Here is a 25,084-nt window from a genome sequence, read left to right as displayed (position 1 = left end):
AACAAAGCATGAGAAAGAGAGGAAAAAAGCCGTTCAGCAAAACAAATCCACACATCAGTCAAGCAAGACAGTATATGCAGTGTTCCATATCCATAGTCATCCCCCCGCCCCCCACACACACCCCCTGCAAAGAAGGGAAGGAAGTGCAGAGAATGATTTTCAATAGACCCAAGACGAAGTGCTGAGTTCACTGATATTGGCCATTGTGGAGGAGGTTAAATTTGCCTAGCAAGCAAGCTGGGCCATGTTAGTGAGCCCAAGCCCCCAGCATGCTGTGCTGTCCACTCGCAAAAGAGGTTACAACAATACACATCTGAGCTGAGGTTATATACAACATGAGCTATTTCTTAAAGAGCGAAATCGTGCTGAAGAAAATCCAGTATACTAAAATATAAACTTGTCAACTAGATAAATTCAGCATTGTTTTGTTTATCTACTCTATGACAAAAAGATTCTTGGCTTTACATGAGACCTTACCATGAGGATCTACAAACTATGTCGTAGGTACTGATGCTTTGTCGGGATTTTCAGCCAAAGGTCCAAAGATAGTCTAAAGGCATGGCTTCGTGTGGTCATGGGATTCTCCAATTTAAGTTGGGTGGGGCCATAGAGATCATCTAGTACAACCCCACAGCTTTACTGAGGAGGGAAATGAGGCCCAGAGAAGCTCACGAGAGGGAACCAAAAATCTGGCATGGGCTGGATTTGGCATGTGTTCTTCCCACTTAGGACCATGATGTCCTAGGAGTTCTACCCTCTAGTCAAGGCTCAAAAAGCAACTACAGGCCGCTGGAATTGGCTCTGTGGAATTCCAAGTAGACCTAGTACTGGCCCTGGAAATGTGTTCCCAAATAGGGCCTTTGAGTAGTCCCGTAAGTAGGTAGAATAATGGATTGGGTGTGGGGTATGGAGCCCCTGCCCCCATCAAACAACAAAACCAGCTCCCTATCTATTAGGCTCTCATCTAACTTTCCAGCATGAGCTATGGTTTGTTTTTAACTAAAATGGAAAAACTCCTGAAAAACAGCTCAAATTGGAGTAGGGGGTAGGGGAACGGGGGCGGGGTGAGAAAGAACTTCAAGAAAGGGAGCTAGAAGCCTGAGAAAAGCCACTTCACCAATCTGATAGGGCTTGTCCTGCCCACCCCTCAGTGCTCAAAGTAAAGTCTATCTGTTGTGCAGAATGGAATGCTTCTTTAATTTTTGTCTCTGTCATTCTGTCCCTCGTCCAGCAGAAAATATAAACAGGAGGTATGGGGAAATGGTTTTGGTTGGGGACTTTTTCTGTACACCTCAAAGCATAGGAAGTTAAAAATGAACCGTTCATAATCTGTATCTAGTGGATTTCTTTGGAAAGAGCAATGTAAACAAACTGGATTTTTCCCTTCTTTTTGCCGGCATTGTGAACTGGGCCTGTACGCTGGTGATCCAGACCACCCCCAAGAAATCTTTGCCTTTTCTTTCGTTCTATGACTAAAACCATAGAAGAGTTCCCATATTGTCATATTTTCAAAGTGAACTAGAAATAATTTTGAGTTCAAAGCCGAACTTGGCCCAGATCAAAAGGACTGTCTTTGTTCCCTAATAATTTGAGGGGAGGGAGAGCTATCACATGCTCTGCAATGAATTTTAATGATTGTTTATCAAGTCATATGAGATTACATTGGTCGCTTTGTCTACTTTGCTCTTGCTTTTGCGAATGAATTTGAACTTTTACTGTATGTAGTAAATTGATGTTGGTATGAAGTCATTCATTTCCAAATAATACTAATTGACATAATCGTGCCCCCCCCCAAAAAAAACAGGATATAGAAAAGTATTGGACTGAGAGTCAAAAAAGTGAGTGTGAGTTCTGGTTCTGTCATTCACAGTGTGACCTCTGGCAAGCCAACTCTCCTCTCTGGGTCCTAGCTTCCGACTCTATAATGTGAGAGAGCTAGACAGTCATCCGTCATTTATTAACTACTTACTGTTTACCTGGCACTGTAGATACAAAGAAGAAGCTATTAGGGAGCTCACAGTCTAATGGGGGGAAAACACTACATATGTGAATAAGTGCATACAGAGAAGATGCAAGAAGAGGGCAGGGAGAGCATTCCAGTCACAGAGAAGGGAAATGTAGTGTCATGGATGAGGACCAGCAAGGAGGCCAATAGAATGTATCAAAGACTGAAAAGGTAAGAATGAATCTGATTGTGGAAAGCTATAAATGCCAAGCAGAAGGATAGATAGATAGATAGATAGACAGACAGACAGACAGACAGACAGACAGACAGACAGATAGATAGATAGATAGATAGATAGATAGATAGATAGATAGATGGAGAGAGAGAGATAGATGGATAGAGAGAGAGATAGACAGATGGATAGATAGAGAGAAAGAGATGGATAGAGAGATAGATGGATAGAGAGAGATAGACAGATAGATGGATAGATAGATAGAGAGAGAGAGAGAGATAGACAGACAGATAGATGGATAGAGAGATAGATGGATAGAGAGATAGATAGACAGACAGAGAGATAGATGGATAGAGAGATAGATGGATAGAGAGCTAGATGGATAGAGAGAGATGGATAGAGAGAGAGAGACAGACAGATAGATGGATAGAGAGCTAGATGGATAGAGAGAAATGGATAGATAGATAGATAGATAGATAGATAGATAGATAGATAGATAGATAGACAGACAGATAGATGGATAGAGAGATAGATGGATAGATAGATAGACAGACAGACGGATAGATGGATAGAGGGATAGATGGATAGAGAGAGAGAGATGGAGAGATAGATGGATAGAGAGAGACAGACAGATAGATAGATAGATAGATAGATAGATAGATAGATAGACAGACAGACAGATGGATAGAGAGATAGAGAGAGAGAGATAGATGGATAGATAGACAGACAGACAGATAGATGGATAGAGGGATAGATGGATAGAGAGAGACAGACAGATAGATAGATAGATAGACAGACAGACAGATAGATAGATAGACAGACAGACAGATGGATAGAGAGATAGAGAGAGAGATGGATAGAGAGATAGATGGATACATAGATAGATACATAGATAGATTGATATATAGATAGATAGATACATGGATGTATAGATAGATACAAAGACAGATAGATACATAGATAAATACATAGATATATTTGACTCTGGAAGTCACTGGAGGTTACTGAATAAGGAAGGGTATTGTAGCCTATGCCTTAGGAAAAACACTTTGGTAGTGGAATGAAGAACGGATTGGAGTGGGGAGAAATTCAAAGCAGGAAGACCAATTACAAGTATCTTTTGATCATACAGGCAAGAGGTGATAAGGGCATGAACTAGAGTGGCACTTGTATGAGTGAAGGGAAGGAAAGTGAGAGCTGTTATGGGGAAAGAAATGACAAGAGTTGTCCACTGAATCTCTAAGGTTCCTTTTAGCTCTAATAGTCTAGGATCTATTTTGTATTGGTTTCATTATTGGAACTAAGACAAGAGGGGAGGGAGAGACAGATGTGAAAATTATGTAGACTAGCAAAGGAATTCTCATTGCTAAAAGGGACCTCAAAGATTACCTAGTCCAATTCTTTCCAGGAGGACCAATCCTGCCTACATATCCCTGAAAAATGATCATCCAGTGGATGACTTGCAATGTTGAAGACTCTCTGTCTCTCAAGGCAATGCATCTCCTGGTGGTTTCACAAGCTCTAGAACTGGAAAGTCTCCTTTGATATCACCTAGTAACCAAGCCTTCCATTTTATAGATGGGAAAACATGTCCAGAGATATCAGAGATAGTAAGCAGCAGAGCTAGAAATTGAGACTCCAAACTCAGTGTTCTTACCACTGAATCACACTTAGTCTTATGTGAATTGTAGAAAACCCTAATTCATAGGATGCATTTCATTATAGTAAACCTAAATCTAACGATCTGTAATTTCCACCCATATCGCCTGAGGAACTGTTAGGATAAAGAGTTCCAAGCAAGATTCTGGTCACTAGTGCTCATGACTTACCATTGCTGAAGATAGAGGCTGAGAAATATGGTCTAGGTTAACACCAGAGATTTGTCTAGAACAGTTCTTAACCCTTTGACTGGCCAGTGAAGCCTGTGGACCACTTCATAGGATAAAGTGTTTTTTTAATCATTGAAGGTAATACTAAATTCCAACTAGAGATTAGTGAAAATAAAGCTGCATTTTCCCCTCTAAATTCATAGGCCCCCTGAAATCTATCGGCAGTCCCCAAGAACCCCTGATCTAGAAGTACCTAGGATTGGTTGATTAAGGACCTGCCAAAAACAACAGATGGAGTTTAGTTGACCCAGAATCTCGTACTGCTGATTTTGGAAGTCAAATGAGAACAGTGAAGAGTTTGCAGCAGTTACAAACAGATGACCTAAAATGGCCAGCATCTTTATGCAATTCTCAATCCTGTTCTTGTCTGAACCGCCACGTAGATGTCCCTCTTTTGACCTTTGAGGACCTCTGCATGGAGCTGGGGAGATTGGAGAAAAGAATGTGGCCAACTTCTGGAAAAGAGAGCATAAGAACATCATGGCTTGTAAATGAGCCACAGATCATGTGACAGCAGAGAAGGAAACATTGAAACCTTTTTTTTGGAGAGAAAAATGTATTTGTAATTGGTCTGCTGGTCCTATCCATGCTTAGCATGAAAGGCCGAAGCTAAGTGTTAGGTTTTCTTTTGTCCTTTCTTTCTTGGCTTTCTCCATAATCTTCCTTTACTTAAGCTTTGTTTAATGTTGGTTGGCACTCGAACTATACTGCTAGGCTCCATGTTTTATGACTAGCAATTGCAGACCCTCACCATCAAATTGGAAATAATGCATTGGCTTCTAATCAATTTGTAAATACAATCAAAGATGACTTGGATTGCAAGCCTGGAAAAGAACCCCACTATAGCCTAAAACTTCTGCCACTATAGGGCCTACATTCGAACCCCCAGGGACAGTCAGGTAACCCTAGATCCAGGGCTATAATTACCACAAAAGAATTCAATCATCTTTTTTGCCCCACTATTTGGAGCATTCCAAATCTGAGCGTTTCATACCCATACCTTAGATGTATCCCAGGGCACGATGATCCATGTCAGAGAGAATACCTGTTGTATTTCCTCTGTCCTGCTACAAATGGAAGAAACACGCGCACGTGCGCGCACACATACAATCTCTTGCAAAAGGCTCCAAAGGCTCCTCCTCCTTGTCTGTTGAGAACCCAAATGGCATTCAAAATTTGTATCAAAGGGATCAAATGAGGAGTGATTACAAACTCTGTTACCTTCCCTCCACTGGAGCACGTCATCAAATCTGCTTTCTTGAGTTCCAAATTTCTAGTCATGATCAACATGTTTATTTATCTGAGGGTCCTCTTGCTTTTAGAAAGGAATAAATAAGGCAGTACTTCCTGGGTTCTAGATTGGATTCTCCTGTTCCTGAGCAGACTCCAAGACCATATGGGCTGGGATAGGAAGTGAGAGAGAATGGTGGATGGTACCCATTTCCACCCCATTGTCCTGTTTCTTGCTCCCATTCTATTGCCCCTTCCCCAGCTTTTAACTACTGTCTGGCTCCAAGGCCCCAGAAGCCTTTGCTTGTGTGACTAGCCTGGTCTTCTCTATCTTCAGTAAAGCTCTTTATTGCAGAACTCTTTGCACAGAACAAACACCTTCTCTCCTCCTGCTAGCTGGCAGTAGTTCTTCTCACAGAGAACTTGGAGATGTTTCAGTCCCCTTTGTCCTGGATTGGCAGTCTCTTCCGTGAGTGCTTCCTATCCTTCATAGGTATTATAGGTTTAGGGAAAACCCTAAGCAGCCATTTCTGGAATGAAACCAAATGCTGCCTCTCCTTGGGTGTTTGTGTGTGTATGTGTGTGTGTGCGTGTGCGTGTGCGTGTGTGTGTGTGTGTGTGTGTGTGTGTGTTTAGAAGGGAAAGATATACTTTTCCTTGAAGCTGTAAGAACAGGTAGGAGTGGGAAGGCTAGAACTTCGTGACCTGGGATCTAGACCCAGCTGCTCGTGAACTGTGCCTGGGAACTATCCACATACAAGTCAGTCAGGCAGTCAATAAACATATATTAAGTGAACAGGTGATCATTTAGAACTCTAAGCCCAAATTAGACACACAAGGAGGACTGCTGCCTGCCTTCTCTATTGTTTGCAAGTGTACCGTATCCATGCTGTGAGTTCAGCTTTAAATACAAGCTAGTCAGAAAAGAAGAATGTCTAAGCATCAGGGATCATTAGGTCAACCTCACGTTTCCTTGTAAGACTGCCAAAGTTGTCCAAAGATCCGTTCAAGAGAAAACCCATCTATTCGGAGCCCCCGGACCTTCTTGGTGTTTAAATCCATTTCGAATTCTCTCTCCTCCTTTCCTGTACTGATGAATTAGGACACAGGTGGCCTATCCCCCTCTTCATTGCCCCTATTCACTTGTACCCATAGATATACAGGGTGTGGTTACTAGATCGAGAGCCACATAACGTTCTATTTAAGACGGTTCTGGCCTAGAATAAGGAATGAAACCAATGAGAGAACCATTGTTTTCTGGTAGCATTTTTCAAGAGGTCTAGATGACCAAATCTCTCATGGAAGTGGATTGAATTACTCGAGTCTTCATTTTTTATTGGAAAAATCCAAGGGGTTTGTAGCATGTCCATCTAAGAATCCTCAAAATTAAAGATTTTACCTGTAGTTTGCTCTTTCCCAAGTATTCACTTCAATGACAAGCATTCATTGAGTACCTACTATGTGTCGGGCACTGTTCTAGGCCTCCTGGATACAAAGAAAAACTAAATCAATGACCCTTGCCTTCAAAGGGTTTACATGCTGATGCTGTGTTGGGATTCCTGTTTAGGGATGAGAAAATACAAGATAATTTGAGGAGGGGTGGGGTGCACTCACTAGCATCTGGGAGGAGGTGGGGATTGGGGAGGGGAAAGCCAGAAAGGCCTCATGTAGGGAATGGTACCTGAGCTTAGTTTTAAAGGAAGCCCCAAATTTTAAGAGGATGAGGTGAGCAGGAAGTACATGCCAAGCATGGAGGACAGCCTGGGCAGAAGCAGCAAGCTGAGACAGGAGATGGGGAGTGATCAAGGAAACATTTTTGAAGGAGACAGTTTGAAAGCTTAATGTCCATATTGATATGTCACTTTAAAAAAAATTGGAAAATGTGTAGCTTGGATGATTATTTCAGACATACTGGCTCTAAGGAATCAAAAAATATCTTGGATTTTTCCTAGTTAGCTCTTAAATGTCTGGCTTTGGCAACAAATCATCCAATTGATGCCTCGTTTCAGTGCACTCTCCTATTAATTGGGCAAAGAAGACCTTTTGCATAACTGTTTGGCATGCTTAATATATAAGAAGCTTAATGCCTGATCTGAAATGTAATAAAACCATTTAAAAGGAAAAGAGACAAAGAAACGAACCGAGAAAATATTTCCTAGCTTTGGCATCTACTAGTTGGAATCTGGATAGATGGGTCTGTTTTACCTTTAAGGTCTCATTCCAGCAGCTGGCTTCTGTTGGAAGAGCTCTGTTTCACTAATTTCCTTTGCTGCTCGGCTGTGCCAAATGCTTATTTATTATCTTTTTTCTTTCAGTCACAGGGATCCATTAAGAGGAAACTGGAAGGAGACAACTTTCCTGACAGCAGCTCATTTGATGACCTTTACCCTCATGACATTAAGAGACCTTGCCTTGATGATGTTACTCTTTCTATGGGACAAAGTACCAACCCAAGTAGCTCATGTTCTGAGATACAGATGTCGCCATTCTCTCTGGATCCTAACTCCTCATCCATTGGCATGGCTGACCATTCAGTCCTACTTGAAAATAACCAGATGAATGACAATGACATGGGCTCTTCGTTTGCCATGCCACCAAATACAGAAGTTGGACAAAAAGGGCCACTGGGTGGACCAGACAGCATGGTTCATTATGATGAAAAAGGGAACAGTCTGCAGACTGTGGACCAGGAGCTGCAAGATCTCCTGGAGGAGTTAACCAAAATGCCAGACCCTTCTCCTAATGATCTGGATCTTGAAAATATACTGGGGAGCAAGCCAGAAGAACCACTTGGCATAGTTCACACCCCACCAGCCTTGAGGAGCACTCCAAAGCCTTCTCCTCAGACGTCTCACTTGGAGAACCACGTTACCAATAAGGATTTTTCTCCAAGTTGCAGTCAGACAGTAACTAGTGGGTCACCTCAGATGCGGCCCTCCTCTGCAGGAGCAAGCTATCCGGTCCGTCCTAATAAACCCACCACCTCTCCCATTTCTTCGACGGCCCAGACCAAGTGCCAGCCCCGGAATATGCTAACTGGCTCCTTACCCGCCTTGTCCGGACCTCACTGGCATCACGCCCACCAACTGAAGGCGCTGGCAGCCAGCAAGCAAGTATCTTCTACAAAACAGCAAATGCCGACATCCAGCTGGTCTACCATGGCTTCTCCAGGTCTTTCTCCACCTTACCCACCAGGGTCTTCACCACATCAACAACCATACAGCCCCCAGAACATCATGGTGTCTGGAATATCGTCCACCAGTTTGCCAGGGAGCAGCCTCCAGACCTCTCCCACTGCCTTGCTTTCCAATTTGTCTGTCAGTGGCAATTCTACTGGTGGTCCCTCTGGGCCCTTTGGTTCTGAGATGCTGTCCAGTCCCATTCTCGGCCAGCAGCAGCAGCAGTTCAGCCCTCCTAACGTCATGCTTTCCAGCCTAACCTCCACTGCCATCCCTACTACCAGTATCAAGAGTCCTTCGAGCAGCCTGGTCTCAAGCATGGCCGCCAACAACCCAGCTTCACCATATCGGCCGGACAAGCTCTCCAGCCCAGCTCTGCATCAGCAGTCATTCAGTCCACAGGGCACTCTGATGTCAAATGTCAATAACCCTGCTGGCCTGCAGCAGCAGCAGCAGCAGCAGCAACAACAGCAGCAGCAGCAACAGCAACAGCAGAACCCACTCTTTAAGACAATGACCAACAACCCATCGAAGAATCTAAGTGTGATTCTGCAGCAGGCATCTGGCGGCCTGCAGTCTGGGCTGGTCAGTGAAGGCCCTGGAAGTCAGGAGCCCTTTTCTTTTGGCAACACCAAGCCCCTTTCTCACTTCACCTCGGAGGCAGCCCCCCAGAAGGTGGCGTCCATGTCTGCAAGCTCAGGGCAGCCGTCCCTGCTCCACTACTTGCAGCAGCCTCCACAGACCTCTACTCAGCAGCTGCCGACCCAGCAGCCCAACAATACCCAGTTCCTGCTACAGCAGATGATGCAGCAACCGCAGAGGATGCAACGACATTTGTCCCCTGCCTCTCTGCCTGCTCAACCTAGACAGGTGAGAGCATCTTGGGTTGGTTTTGGTTGATTGCCTGCTGAGTTTGGCCAACATTTTCTTCCAGGGTGGCCTAAGTATAGAGGGTACATCCAGGCTTCATGAACCGCCCCCCTACCCCAGATCAGGCTTGATATGGGACAGAGCATAATGAAGCCAACCAGTTGCATATCTGACTAGTTTATAGTGTTAGTGTGGTCAAGGTTAGAGCTTCAGGCCCTATTCAGGTAAGGAGACTTCCCAGACAAGAGAGTAAGTAGGCGTCCCCTCAGCATAGACCTTATCTTTAGCTGACACGTGCTTTGGGGCACAAGGGGACTGAGGGTAAGAATACAATTAATTCATCGCAACCTAATAACATCACTAGGAAAAAATTGTCTCCCACTTCTTAAACAGAGGATATGACTATTTGCTTATTTATTTAAGTTTGATTGCCGCTGCCATAAGCATTCATTCGACGGCTTCCTACAACCAGAACTCCCTTAGGTATAAATGAGGTTCAGTTCATTGAGAAGCTTTCATGAAGCTTCTGTTATGCATCAAAAACTATGCTAGGTGTCGGGGATGCGGAGACAAGAATGAAACCATGCCTGCCCTCAAGGAGCTTTCGTTCTAGAAGGGTAAAATAGTATTTTAAGAGCTAGGAAAGATACCAAATAAATACAAGGTATTTTTCCGTGGTAGTGGGATGAAGCCCCAGAGTTAGTTGGGGGTGGGAGGAATCCAAGAAGGCTTCCTGTAGGAGGTGGGCTGAATTTTAAAGGCTGGTGGAGATGTTAAGAGTCCGAGATGAAGAGAGTATGCCTTCCACATGTGAGGACTAGATAATACAGAGATAATGGAGATGGGAAACAGAATGTCAAATGTGGGGTCAGAAAGCCCATTTGGCTAGACTAGGAGAGTGCATGAAAGGGAGGAATGAGTACAGCTCAGAGAAACCTGGAAGGCCCAAAGATCGTAACAGGAGTCCTGCTTTCATTAGGAGTGGGAATTCCTTCCACCAACTCCAGGTTACAAGTCCTCTTGGTCTTTAATACATGGTCTTTCTGGATGGTGGGGACCCTGCAAATTTACTACTCTATGTCCAGCCTTCTCTGTGCACTTAGTCAGGCCAGCTGTAGGACACTAGGCATGTGGTTTATTATAGACATGTCCCAGAATCCTCTCTGGCTTGTTAAGACCTGCAAGAACTTAGACTTCATTGATGGAGCCTTTGAGAACTCAGGGTCATCCCAGTTCCCCAAGGGGTCTACCAAGGGTAACCTTACCAGAAATTAGCCTTGGGTCTTCCTCACTAAAGACAGTGACTCTTCCCTGCTGTCTCTTTGGTGGACAACATGGGGACTTCAAGACCATCTAGGCCAGGGTTCTAGCTTGTGCTGTGTGTCCTGGACTCCCAAGTAAGTCATTCTGGGAAAGTCTATAGGGCCCTTCTCAGGATTATAGTTTTAAATGCATAACATTTCTAACAGACGGACTAGATCCTAACCCCTCCTTCCAAGGGTGTGACCTTCCACCTCCATCTCAGATCAAGGTAAGCTGCTGCGTCTGACTTAGACGTCAATGCTCTTTATGGGGGTTAGAGGGGCAGAGAATTGCTGGGTTGACCAAGATAGCCCCGGATTCTATTTTGTGTCACGCTAGTGTGGAGTTGCATGAGGTGGCCATTGCAGAACCCAACCTAAAGAGCATTTATTCGGTGCCTATTCCATGCATTGCATCGCCAATGAATTCTTCTCCTAGCCTCTCCTGTTGCAGGCCCTGCCCTTGCTTAGAGGACTCTAAGCAGGGGAGAAAGAGTAAAATTGCCATTGCCATTCCACCAGACCCCTGAGGCTTTCCCCTTATTTATATCCCTACTAAATGCTTGTCAACTGACTGACTTATTCCTCCCATTACCACCTCTGTACTGAGAGTATTATCCTCATGGTCAAGAAGTACCAAGAATTCCTGTCACGGCATGCCAACATCCCCTGTTAACTGGCCAGGCTTCTAGACTTCTAGATGATGGTATTCCCCCACGTAACTTCTGAGGCTTCAATACTTGGTCCTGGCAGCTCTTCCAAAAGGAAAAGAGAGGAGACAGACAGACACAGAGACTGAGAGAGAGACAGACAGGGCGGGGGGGTTAAGAGAGAGAATTCAAGGCAAATTGGAAGAAACTGGCTAAGATAAGGGTAGTTGAGGCATGATTATAGATTTTGCATGTTTCTCATTTCCAGTCAGATAATTCCCAGTGTTTCATTGATTTTACAAGCCCAAACTTACATAACAGTCATTACACACCAAAGGGCCTTCCTTCTCGGCGATTACAGCTCCTTGAGCTACCTGTGAATGACAGGCACTGTTGAAAGGCTGAGCATTTGTTTAAATCTGTACCATCATTTCTCAGAGTAGATTCTGAATGGAAAAATAGAAAGCAAATCCCTGGGAAGGAACATGTTTGACATAAATGAATATTCCAGCTGTGTACAGTAGTCCATCTTTCTCTGTAGAATGAGGACATCAGGTCTTAAGGGAATTTTACTTTCTCATCAGGTGATTGATTTAAATGAAGTCACTCAAAAAAAGAAGTCCGAGACAGTCTCGCCTGTGCTTAATAGGTAAAGAAAAACAGGGACTTAGTCTAAGCAGTAGTTTCTATCCTGTGAAGAGCTGTCAGACCCTGTCCTTGTTTGTCTGACTCTTATGAAACCCACTGGCTCTGTCCCTGAGAGCTAAAGGCATATATACATATATGTCACATACATATATGTATGTAGTTGTATATATATATATATATATATATATATATACATTCATTCTTTTCATCAAAGTTAAATATAATTCAGTTTGGTTTCAGACTTTTATGACACCCTTTCTCTACCACCTCATCCCCCCAGAGGACTGGCGACACCCATGATGTTGCAAATGCAGAATTAAGAAGCACCATCTTGGATTTTGTAAATGGCAACCACTAATTAAGAGTTACAATTGCTCAAGGACAAAAATACAGAGACCCCAAAGGAAATAAATGCTATCCTAAATATTGTTGGGGGGAGGGGTTCAGAAGTCAAGCTCCTGTGTGTATGTGTGCTCGTATGTGTATATATACCTGTGTGAATATAGTCATCCATTAAGTATGCCGTGGAATGCCTCCATTCCTTTTTCCTCCAAAGTAAAGAGAAAGGTGAAGCTTTGTTGGAAAGAAGAAATATGGGTAGTGGTCAGTTGGAAAAAGAACCCAAAGGTATGAGATCTGATCTTTGAAGGACTGAAGGAGAAGAGAATGGGTAGTCTAGTTGCTATGTAACTGACCTGAGGATGGAGCATTTGAGTTTTTAACTGGTTTAAAAAAAGGAGAGGCAGAATGAAATCACCATAGAATGAAGGCGGGGGGGGGGGGGGGGTGTTACACCTTTACATCTTGGGTAACTAAAATAATCACATCCCTTTCAATGAGTCCGTCACACAAACCCCCCATTGGCTAGATAACTGGTAGACCCAAAGAGCCTCTAGTCTTCACCTTTCCCCAAACCCTTTCCTTCTTATGGAGAAAACGTTGGCAACTGTTCTCACAGGCCCAGCCTGGATTGTGGGATATCGTAAAGGGTCTTAGTGTTAATATCACTTCCAAGAATGTACACTCTGGAGGAAGATGTCAAAGCAGGATTAGATCTAATGATGATTTACCTGTACACTGTAATTTTTATTTGAGGGGAAGAAGGGAAGGCCAGGCAATAATTTAAAAACCTGGAACTCTTTTTTGGATTCCCTGAGCATTGGAAATAGTTTGGCGGGATATAGTAAAAATTCCTCCGGGCCACCTGTTATTTCAAATCTTCCAGTAAACACCATTCTCCTGGCTGGGTGCACCCCTGCTGACACCTAACACGATTGGCAGGGCTCATGGTCAGAAAAAATAAGCAGAGGAAGGGCAAATCCTGTCCCCAGCTGCTCACCCGTACCTCTTGCTGCTCCTTTCAACTGAAAAGGAAGTTGGGCACAAGCAGTCACAAATTTGGCCCAGCTGGTTTTGCTTCTTCAGCCATGGTGGGATTTCTGAAGGGGAGGAGGTGAAAGTTCAAGAATAGGCATGTGTTCCAAATGTGAAAGAAAATGAAGGAAGGTGGCTTTTCAGCTGCCCCTGTCTTCCTGACCAGAATGACCCGGTGTCTGGTTTTTTCCCTCAATATACCTGGATATGCACATGTTGTCTTCCCTGGCTAGACTGTAAGCTCCTCAAGGGCCAGAGAAGCTGCCCTTATGCCCCAAAGAGAAGTATATTTTTGCATTTGTATCATTGGCAATATGTGGCAGATAGTAAATGCCTGATAAATGTCTATCGATCAATTCAATGATGGCCCAGGGTGAGGTTGCTAATAGGAAGCAAAGGAAAAAACCTTAGAAAAGTCATTTCCCCCTCTCTAGGCCTCCGTTTCCCTATCTGTAAAAATGTAAAAATGATAACTGAGAGCTTTTTCTAACTGCTCAGATCTCTGACCAGGTAATGATTCTCTGAAAGGACATCATTTAATTCACAGAGGAAAGCATTCATAAGGTTGTCAGTCAGTTCAATAAGTTTTTTAAAATAAAGTTCAGGAGGCAGATTGGTGGTTCAGTAGGTTGAGAGCCAGGCCTAGGGACAGGGGAGGTCCTGGGTTCCAGTCTGGCCTCAGACACTTCCTAGCTATATGACCCTGAGCAAGTCCCTTAATCCCCATTTCTTAGCCCTTACTGTTCTGCCTTAGAACCAATACATAATAAGGATTTTAAAAAACGAACTAAATAAATAATCAAGTTCAATCGCATTTGCCTAATGTTCTATGGACCAAGTCATTGGTCGATCAACTGGATTTTTTACTTTTCAAATGATGGTTGAGACATTGCTTAGACCCAGGCTGAGCTGGGCGAGTCAATGGATCCTTTGGGGCCTCTCAAAACTCATGGGTTTTATTTTCTCCCTGAAGGGAATTATAAGGGAAACCTGGCTTTCTTTTTGTTGTCTTGATTTAGGCTTCCTTCACCTAGCAGACTATCAGCTTGAATCAATGTTATCTTAATTAATGTTACAAATTGACTTTTCTTACCCTCATACCATGACCTTCTACTGAAGAGGAAAATGATTTTTTAAAAAGCGGCTTAGTTAATATGAAGAGAATCCCCTTTCTTGGTTCAAAAGTCAGTCTGTAGAGACCTCACGTGGGCTTTTCTCTGTTCTCAAAAGAGCTCTATTTGAAAACCAGCAAATAATATTTTATCCAAGTTAGCTTCCCACTCAAGACATTGGACCAGTTCGAGGAGCCCCTGGGAACGCTTTCCCCGTCTCGCCATGTTTCTTTGTCTCTTTGGGGCTGTTTATTTTTGGTGGGAGCAAGAAAAAATGTGGTTTAAAAAAATTGTACCTTCTAATTCCCTGGAGGGGAAAAAAAAGCAGATTTGATTTCAAAGGCTAATGCTGATAATAGCATAATGTCAGAGCAGAGACCTTTGAGGGAATGGATGAGGAGCAAGCTTTTGAAGGCAGAGCACCAAGCCCTTCAGCTAATTAAATGCCTTTCTCCCAGAATAAAGGGTGCTAGTGAGAAATCTGCCTTAGAAAAAGCACTAAGGCTGAACCTGGGCTTTGACCTCTAGATATCTGGCCTTCCAGATGCAAAAACATCTTCCCAGGGACTGGTTCTTTATATTTATATTTACACTAATTTGTCCGTCCTCAATGGGGGCTTTGGGAGGGATGGAGGAAGGACTACTTAATTAATAATCATACTAACGAGCGTTTCTATAGTGTTTCCGATGTGCCAGGCACCATACTTTACCAATATCTCATTTGATCATTTGATTCTTTGGAAACTCAGACGCAAATGTGTCAGGGTTGAAAAAAAAAATGGTAGCTCTCCTGAATTGTCAGGAAACGCAGCTCTATGGACTGCCGGACTTGGGAAATGCAGCCTTTGAAAGGACTAGTTTGGCTAAGAATCTGATATCTTATTTTTTAGTTTAGAGTTTTGTTTTGTTTTTGCTATCAGAGAGACATTAGTGATCCTTTACTTCAAAGCCATCTTACTTTTTCAAGTGGGAATTTAAGATGGGTCTGGAAGTCAAATGTTAACCTTTTAAACTCCAATCTCTCTTTTTTTTCCTGCTTGGACAAAAAAAGAACGAGGTGAAGTGTTGACATCTAAAGCCATTTTGCATTGTCTGGACACTTTTGGAGCTGTCATCAGCCGTTATGCTAAAGCCGAAAATGGGAATGGAAAAACCATCCTTATTCCCGATGGGAAAAGAAGGAGAGATAATAGGATAATCTAAGCAGAGACCTAGAGAAAAATCTAGAAGCAGCATGGGAATAGAGAGGGTTACTCAACCTGAGTTTGCTTTTTAGCTCCGATGCTTTCTTAGCTCCTGCCTGGATCTCAGTTTCCTCATGTGTAACATGTGAATAATAATATTTGGCTATTACCTGTTCCAGAGAAAGAACTTTATAAACCTTAAAGGTCTAATGTGACTAGGCAGAGAGTTTTCATTTCATTTTTTTTTAACCCTTACCTTCCGTCTTGGAGACAGTATTGTATATTGGCTCCAAGGCAGAAGAGTGGTAAGGGCTAGGCAATGGGGGTCAAGTGACTTGCCCAGAGTCACATAACTGGGAAGTGTCTGGGGCCAGATTTGAACCCAGGACCTCCCGTCTCTAGGCCTGACTCTCAATCCACTGAGCCACCCAGCTGCCCCCTTCATTTCATTTTTAAAGAGAAAGTTTTAATGAACTTGTTAAAGCATCAACTAGAATCCAACCATATTCTGAAATCTCCCCTTGGGTTCTTTGGTATTCTGAAAATCTGTGATGAAACTTATTTAAGTTGGGAAGAAAAGGGTCCGAAATTCATTGTTGTTGTTCACTTGTTTTCAGTCATATCTGACTCTAAGTGACCTCTTTTGGGATTTTCTTAGCAAAGATACTGAAGTAGTTGGCCATTTTCTTCCCCTGCTCATTTTCCAGATGAGGAAACTGAGGCCAACAGAATGAAGTGACTTGCCCAGGGCCATACAGCTAGTAAGTGTCTGAAGTCAGATTTTGAACTCAGAAAGGTGAGAGTCTTCCTCACTCCAAGCTGGCACTCTATCCACTGCGCCACCTAGCTGTCCCGATCCAGAATTAGGCCTTTCATAATAACATACATACTTCAAAGTTAACAAAAATTTTGTTTTCATATTGTGGAGATGTACAACAGAAGAATGGGAACAGCATGGTGACTAGAAATAGGACTTCAAGAAGAGTCAGAAAGATGCGAGTTCAAGTCCTACATCTGATACATGCTTTGTGTCCCAAAACAAGTCATTTCCTCTGGCATTTCCTTATGAACACACACACACACACACACACACACACACACACACACACACACACACACACACATATATACATACTGGAAAATGAGATGAGTCAATCACATTATGAAGGGAGATCGAGGGCTGACAGATGGGCAGCTAGACTGTTGAATTGGTCTCCACAAAATATCCCGAGACCGAGAGGAAGTCCTCCAGCATGTTAGTTAGCTCCATTAGGGAGAATTCACAAAAGAACATAGACAAGAATTGCACAAAATGAAAAGGCATGAATGGTTTGCTCTCCATACCCATCTCAATGAGATGGCAAAACCATTGAAACTTGTAGCCCTGCTGTTCTCAAAAATCGAGTCCGGGAGGTGGGCAGAGGTGAATCTGTGACTGCAGCAAATGTAAAAGTCCAGCGCCAATAAATAGGTTGATGTTGATTTTATAATCCTAATAAGTTTAGAGGGTAGGGCGAGAATCTATAATAACAGTAAATGCTCCTCTAATTTTGAGAACCATTTAGGGAAAAGAGTACTCACACTCAATTGCATTGCCATCCAGCCTCTATTTCTGTCTCTGAAAGTCAGAACCAAGAGAGGTAGTCCATAAGAGCATGGCTTAAACCTCCAGAATTCTGATCCATAACTGGTAAAACCAAAGAAAATTAAAATCCTGCCAGCCTTCTTCATTTAATGCCATCTAGCAATATCTAGTCATCTTAACCCTTCTTATACCCATTCAGGATTGTAACCTATACCACCTCTTGGGGTGAAATGCTCCCTCAGCTGATTTGCCAACTATGTAATAGAGTCGATACTTTCATTTATCCCATTGTGAATCTTTTTTAATTGGAAGGGGGAAGCTCAGAGTGAAATAGACTCCTAGAATTTTGGAGCCAGAACAGAGCTTAGAGATCATCAGATGAGTCAGTCAACAAGCATTTCTTAAATACTTACTATTCATCAATAGGTATTTATTAAGCACCTATTTACTATGTGCCAGGCTCTGTGCTAAGTGTTGGAGCTACAAAGAAAAGCAAAATCAGTCCCTGCCCGAAGGAGCTCTCACAGCTTAACAAGAAATGCAACATGTAAATTAATAAGGACATGTGAGAGAGATGGGAGAGCACAGATTTTAAAGCTTGACAGGACCATAAAGGTCCCCAGTGTACAGATTCAAAAACTGAGGCCCAGAGATGTTAAATAACTTGCCAAAAGTCATACATGTGATAAGTGGTAGAACCAGGTTTTCTGTTTCTAAATCCAGCATTCTTTCTAATTTACTGCACTAAATCAAATAATCTAAGCCCCCTTTTCCCAGAGGAGGAGACCAAGGCCCATAGAAAGGGAAAGGAATTTGCCCAAGGTCAAACAGCTAGTTAACAACGGAGCCAAGACCAGAACACAGATCTTCTGACTCCTAAGCCAGTGTGACCTTTCTCCCATATCAATATTGCTTAGTGTTCAATCTCTTCAATAGAAGACCTTCCTCTTTCTGATGCAAATTAGAAATAACATCCTATGTTTGCCTGAGTCTTTATTTTATTTTATTTTTTGCCCGCAATGAGGTATGCTTTTTTTGTGCACCAAGAGGCCAGATCATGTCATTTCCCCACATCAAAAGCAGTGAGATTTTTTAAAGCTGAAAGCAGTGTAGAACTAGCAAGGGACTTCCCCAGCCAGGGCTTTCTCTGTGGCTAGGCATGCTCACAGATGCCAGTATTTTCTGTCTATTACTTGAAATGCACTGCAAAAAACACAACCCTTCTTCCCCTCTTAATTCAGTTCAATTCAACTCGTAGGTGCAAGTCATGGAGGACAGAAAGACACAAACAAAAAGCAGTCCCTGCCTTCAGAGAGCTTGGCTCTTTTGGAATTGGTGCTTCTCCCATGGAAAGCCACTTTTCTACTGTTGTTTTGTGTATCATCTCCTCCGTTTACCAAAGATTTCATGTTAAATTTCCTTTTCATGAAGCACAGTATAGGCTGAAAAAAAATATTTTTGAAAAGGAAAGGAATTTCAAACCCAAATTTAGTTGTGTCTACAATGGCAAAGTATAGAATTGAGAAATTTTTCTACAGTATCATGGAAAGATCAATGAACCTGCGTTTAAATGGCAGCTCCAACACTTAATAGTTCTGTGACTGGGATTAAATCTCCCTAGTCTTTGAGCTTCATTTTCCTCAACTGCAGAATGGAGATAATATCACTTGCACAGCCAACCTCTTGGGATTGTTGTGTGGGTAATGCCATATTAAATATAAGATATGGGGGGGGGGGCAATCTGGGTAGCTCAGTGGATTGAGAGCTAGGCCTAGAGACAGAAGGATCTAGGTTCAAATCTGGTCTCAGACACTTTCGTGACCTTGGGCAAGTCACTTAACCCCCATTGCCCAACTCTTACTGCTCTTCTGCCTTGGAACCAATACATAGTATTGATTCTAAGACGGAAGGTAAGGGTTTACAAAAAAAAAATTAAATGTAAGATGGTCATTCTCCATCACTGCTACCATCATTATTATCTGGTTCAATCAGGCTTAACTGTGCTGACTGCCATCTTAACCCTTCATCCAACAAATAGTAGGCTGACTTGCCACTTTAAGACATAAATGGGCAATCCATTGGAAAGGTCTAAGTTGTTTTCTTACCTATTACTAATGGGCCACAAAAGTCTTCTATCACCTCTTCTAAGTGGAAGAACTGAATAGGAAGGAACACGTATCCCTTCAGCAGCAGCAACTCTGGGAGAGCTCAGTACAGACAGTCGGTTCCTTTACCAAAGGTCCCGAGATCGTCAAACCAGCTCATTCGGAAGGCCAAGAAATAAAGTCTGTCTCCTGGTTTGCCATTTTGTTAACAAAGGTGACCAGGTAGCCAAGCTGTGAAAAGGAGGCTTTATAGCATCAGCTACTCCTGAATGGGAATGGCCCTTGGCCGTTCTTCAGCAACCCTTTCAAAGATAAGCTGTGGAACATGGGAAAAGAAAGAGGGCTCAAACATGTCTTTCTATTTTTAGTGCTTCGAAAACATTTTAATCACTGATTAATCCCTTTCTAATTAACAACATTCTGTTGTCACGTATGAAAGTGGAGGAGAAACTCGCTACCTTGGGTAGCCAGAGATGAGAGTCTTATATAAAGGCAGGCACAGTTGTTCCATCATGGACACCCTTGGAGTTTTCCTTCATTTATACTTTTTAAGGCTTCAGTGAAAGATGCATGACATGGCTTACTGTAGGTTTTTAATACCTAGAAATAACTTTCCTGGTAAAAAAAAATGAACTCAATTTCTTTTTCTTTCTGGTCATTTTGGAGAAATTTCTATGTGTGGGTGGGGGAACAAAGCAGTAGCTGTAAACAGGAACTGATATTGTCTCAGTGTCTGAATGAGATGAGACACCAAACTTGTTTCAAGGCTTCTCTAGTGCATCTGGGAGGCTGGAAACATGAGGATGATTCACAGTTTACTGATTCATACAAGAGCCAGCCAAATGGCGCTAGGGAGCTGCCATTCGCAAGTGACCGGCTTGCTGTGGAAAGTGGGGCCTTCTGGGGCCAGTGCACTTTCAGGGATGATGGCTGAGAGTTAAGTTCTAAAATCTTGGGCACAAATAAGGGGCGTCCTGTGAGACCTTAGTTTTGAACGAGAGGCAATGACAAATTTTCTTCAGATAGTAACTCACTGTGCAGACTTTCCTTTTCAAAACCTTGGGATTTTTTTTTTGAGTGTCTCACACTAATCATTGATAAGACATTCACGTTCAGAATGCAATCAGTCCTTGCATCTTAGAGGGAAATCACGCTCTTCCATGTACATGCAGAACTCTGATCACACACAAAACTATCGACTCTTAGGGTAAAATGCTCCCACTTCCTTTGGGTGTTGTCAGGTGGCTAGGTGTGATCGGGGCATTCTCTCCTCTGGCATAATTGGACAAGTAGTCTTGCTTTCAGAAAGGGGACCAAAATTATCTTCATTATGTTTACTCCATCCTTCTGTCGTCCAGTTTTATTCCTTCCATTTATTGTTCTTGTTATGAAAGCAGTAGGAATAGCAGGGCTCATAGCTGTCCCTTGAAAGGAAAAACCATGACCTCTGCCTGCCATTTCAAGCACAACAGTGACAGCAGCAAATTATACGGGAACCCCAAAGACCCTCTTGGAATTGCCAGCCACTAATTTTCTGAGTTTTCTCCCATTTCCAGAAAGATTAGCGTATATCGCCCTGGAATAACGCTGAAGATTCCCAATACCAACAGAGCCATTTCAGTCCCCACTTAGAGGATTTCCCAGAGTATGTTTTTAACTCTCATATTTCCTTCAGATTAGCCTGGTGTCCAACTCCCAGGTTTTGAAGGACAGATAGTAAGCACGTGTCATTTCCCCATGTATTTTAATAAGCTCTTTGCCTAATGTTAACAAGAATCATAAGGTTGGTTGAAAGCAACATTGCCCAAACAAACTGGACTGCAGAACCATACTTTGGGTCTTGAAAAGATATTGGCAGCCTAGAAATGTTGGTTGGGAGGGACCCAAGATTATAGAGTAGCCCCTAGAATAAAGGAGGGTTTGGGGAAATTTGGGTCTAAAATGGAGTCACGCCCATTTTTATACCCCGCCCGGCCATTACCATGCAGTAAAAGGTTTTCTATATAATTTCATGTTCAGTATTTTAGGAGGGAAACCATTGCCATCGTCAAGGTATTCTCAGAGGCTTTCTGAGTCACGTGGAAGACAATGTGAGAAACACTGGTTCGAAACCACTGGTGGGCACAGATTGTCACATACGTAGGGCTTTCCTTGTAGGTGTTTGTTTTCCGCTTTGCTGGTAGCTGCTCCTTAATAAGCTCCATTTAGGTTTTGCTATGGAAATGTGCCATTTGGCAGAATAAGTACATCCCAACCCCCCTGAGATAGCCCATGACTTCCTTTATTGCTCCATTGATTGCAATAAGGAGCAAAATGAGGTTGCAAAGTGCAGCTTTGGGCAGTGGCTTTGGCTCTGGGCTCAGTGAACATTGGAATTAAGCTGCCGTCTGGACTGTATTTTTCATTCTGGCGGACTGGACAGTTGCGCTCTCTCTAACCCTAGCATCACTTGTGGCCGTGCTCCAGGTAGAACCGCAACCAGGCACTAGCTTGTGCCAGAGCCTTGAATGACAGACAGTGCAGCCTCTAGAACCAGAGAACCCGAGTGGCATTATTAGGCTTTTCAGGCCTCTGGAAAATCCTCTTGGGACTTGTTGGAGCTAGATTGGCATCAGCATGTGTTCTCTGAGAGCAGTGGCCTAGGGATACCCAATGCAATCCATTAGCAGCTCAACCCCAGGAAAGAAGTGCCCGAAGTACAATGACCCTTCCCCTTTGCACACTGAATCCATCCGTTGCCCTGTGCTCTTGACGCTATATGGAAGGCTCTTAGATTTTCAAGTCTTATCCCATAATGACTCTTGGAGACATTTGGTTTCTGTTGATAATTATTACTTTCAGGACTCAAACCTTGATCTGTTCTTGGAGTTCTTCAGTGACGTTCATATTTAGGAATTCGGTGCCATTAATTACTTCTAAGAGGCTAGCCCTGCGCATTTTCTATGGATGAATTCCATTTTGAGTTTGGGTTTTTTTCACTTCACCCCAAACCACAAAGTACAGATTCAAGCCCATATAGCAATTTAATGTGATCCAAAGCATCTTAATTAGTTAAAATAGATGATCGGTTGCTCAGATGTACATAGTATTCCATTAATGGACAATGAGCAACTCTACTCAAGATTAGCGGGAACAGAGAGATTTTGATGTTATCATGTCTTGACTGAACATGTTTGGTGCTGTGAGGCAGAGAGATGTTTTGAGCTTCATCTCCAAGTCATCTGGCCTATCAATAAGGACTAAATCATGGACATAGCTCTGTAGTCCAAATTCTTCAGCATTATGACCTTTCTTAACGATCCCCCAACTCCCTGGAAAACTTTAAACAAATTCCTCCCCTATCGGGACCTCAGTTACCTAAAATGAAGGAATTGACTAGATGACATCTAAGGGGCTCCTCTCCACGAGTCTTACTGAAACATGGTAGTCCTTTCTGGTTGTTCTTGTTTGGGTTTTTTCAAAAGAAATTTCTCAAGGCTTGTTTGGCATTAATTTTCAAAAGGTACACATTAAAATGACTAGTACCTTGGAGCTTTGGGGAAGTTGGTGATATTCTGGAATTGTATGAGCAGGATTGGTCTCTCTAGGATTCACTCCTCAGTTGTGTCGAGATGTTCTTGACTTGAAAGATTATATTCTGAGATTTTCTTTACAGAGAATGTTGCTAAAGCAATATGCATGTCAAAGAGGGTCTTAGAGAAGGAATCTAGGCAAAACGTCAAAGAAAAAGTAGTAGTAGTAGTAGTAGTAGTAGTAGTAGTAGTAGTAGTAGTAGTAGCATTATACAGTGCTTTAAGGTTTGCAAAGTGATTTACGACGATCTTATTTTATCCTTAGAACAACCCTGGAAGGTGGGTGCTATTATTAGCCCCATTTTACTGATGAGAAAAATTGAGGCAAAAAGAAGTTAAGCTATTATAAGCTCAGGGTCCCACAGCTAGTAAGAATCTGAGGCCAGATTTGAACTCTGATCTTCCTGACTCTGGATCTAATATTCTATCCACTTCATTGCCTAGAAAATGAAGAATGCTGCCTTCTCCCTCTTTGAGTGCCCCTCTCCCAGTCTCCAGGCATCCTTATGTTGACCTTACTGCAAGGCCACTCCTGGACTATTGTGCTAATCTTCCTCTCCCTCTCCCCTCCATCTCAATCTCCCAGGGATACAGACATAATCCAAACTCCATTTCTTAAGTGTGCTAGGTATTGGGGAAAACATCTTACTTACATAATAAATAAGACATGAGCCCTGTCACAGATTCAGAGTCTCAGTCAGGCAGGTCCTCTGGGGGCATCTAGCCTAACCCCCATCTGAAGAGGAATCCCCACTAGAACATGCCTGTGGTCATGTGGCATTTGCTTGAAGACCCCTAGTGAGGAGCAGCCCATTACCTCCTGAGGTTGCCATTCCATGTGGGCTTAGTTTGAGTTGATGAGAAGTTTACTTCTCACCTAAATCTGCCTTTTTGTCACTCTACTCATTGCTCTGCCTTCTGCCCCTCTGGGCCCAAGAAGAGCGATCCCGAATCTGTTTCCATGTGGCATTGACCACGTCCCACCTACGTTTTCTATTCTTTCTTGGGGCCATAACTTCCTCCCTTTCTTCAACTGATGTCCAGATGTGGCTTGATCCCAAAGCCTTTGTCATCCCAGTTGCTCTCTAGCTTTTAGCAGTGTCCTTCTTAAAATGTGCCACCAAGGGGGCAGCTGGGTAGCTCAGTGGATTCAGAGCCAGGCCCAGAGATGGGAGGTCCCAGGTTCAAATGTGGCCTCAGCCACTTCCTAGCTGTGTGACCCTAGGCAAGTCCCTTGACCCCCATAGCCTAGCCCTGACCACTCTTCTGCCTTGGAGCCAATACACAGTATTGACTCCAAGACAGAAGGTAAGGGCTTAAAAAAAAGTGCCACCAAGAAATCCCCCAGCTGTGGACTGACCAGGGCAGAGGAACGTGAGGCCAGCATCCCCCTCGTCCTAGATGCCTGGCCTCTCGGCGTAGCCTAAGTCTCAGTTAGCTTCCTTTGTTCACTCATGTTGAGCCGTAAGCCTACTAAAATCTCCAGGGTTTTTTTTCAGATGATCTGCTGAACAGCCATGCCTGCCCCACCTTATACTTGGAAGTTGCCCTTTGGAACCCAAGTGTCAGATTTTATATTTCTCCCTTTTAAGTTTAATCGCCTGACATTTGGCCCAATGTTTCAGGCCATGAAGTTATCCTTGGATGCTACCGTTGTCCCAAGTTTTAACTATCCCTGCTCTCCTTGTGCCAGCCCCACTCTGGATAAGCATGCTATCGGTGACTTTCTCCAAGTAACTGTTAAAAGCTTTAATCAGCACGGGGCCAAACACAGACAGTTGGGGCATTCCGATGTCGGCCTTATAAAACCAGAAATGCCTACTCTGGGGGAGTCTGATCATTCGCCCGGTTCCAAATCCACCCCATTGGCCTTTCGTGGGGCTTATGGCTGCCCATTCTGTAAATAAGAGGCCTAGTTAACTGCTTTGCTAAACTAAAAAACAAAACAAGGGGAGGTGTATGGGCTGAGGGTGAGGAAGTGAGTGCGATGGAAAAGCAAAAGGCATCAACACAACCTACCCCCAATACATAATCTCTTGGCAAACTGTTTCCAACAAATTTCCCTGATATTCCAGTGTAGTAACTCTTCCAAAAGAGAAGAAAGAAATGGAGTTAATAGGTAACCTATTCATCTTAATGAAGCCATGCTGGTTCTTCTTTTCTAGATGTCCTTTAACCATTCCCTTAATAATGTTTTAGAATTTTTTA

The 25,084-nt window shown here is 43.1% G+C and overlaps 1 protein-coding gene across 4 annotated transcripts in view; it reads left to right on the top strand.

Moving 5' to 3' along the window:
• The window catches only part of MAMLD1 (mastermind like domain containing 1), a 133,663-nt gene that overhangs the window by 75,840 nt on the left and 32,739 nt on the right, over nt 1-25,084 (top strand). For all 4 annotated transcript variants that reach the window (XM_007507271.3, XM_007507270.3, XM_056808912.1 and 1 more), the window contains exon 2: nt 7,612-9,345. In XM_007507271.3, the coding sequence (XP_007507333.1) occupies nt 7,612-9,345 (1,734 nt within the window). The remainder of the gene's footprint in view (nt 1-7,611; nt 9,346-25,084) is intronic.

This window comes from Monodelphis domestica, chromosome X (assembly GCF_027887165.1).
Source record: "Monodelphis domestica isolate mMonDom1 chromosome X, mMonDom1.pri, whole genome shotgun sequence".
In the NCBI taxonomy this organism is placed as follows: domain Eukaryota; kingdom Metazoa; phylum Chordata; class Mammalia; order Didelphimorphia; family Didelphidae; genus Monodelphis; species Monodelphis domestica.
This window is presented reverse-complemented; position numbering and strand designations above follow the sequence as displayed.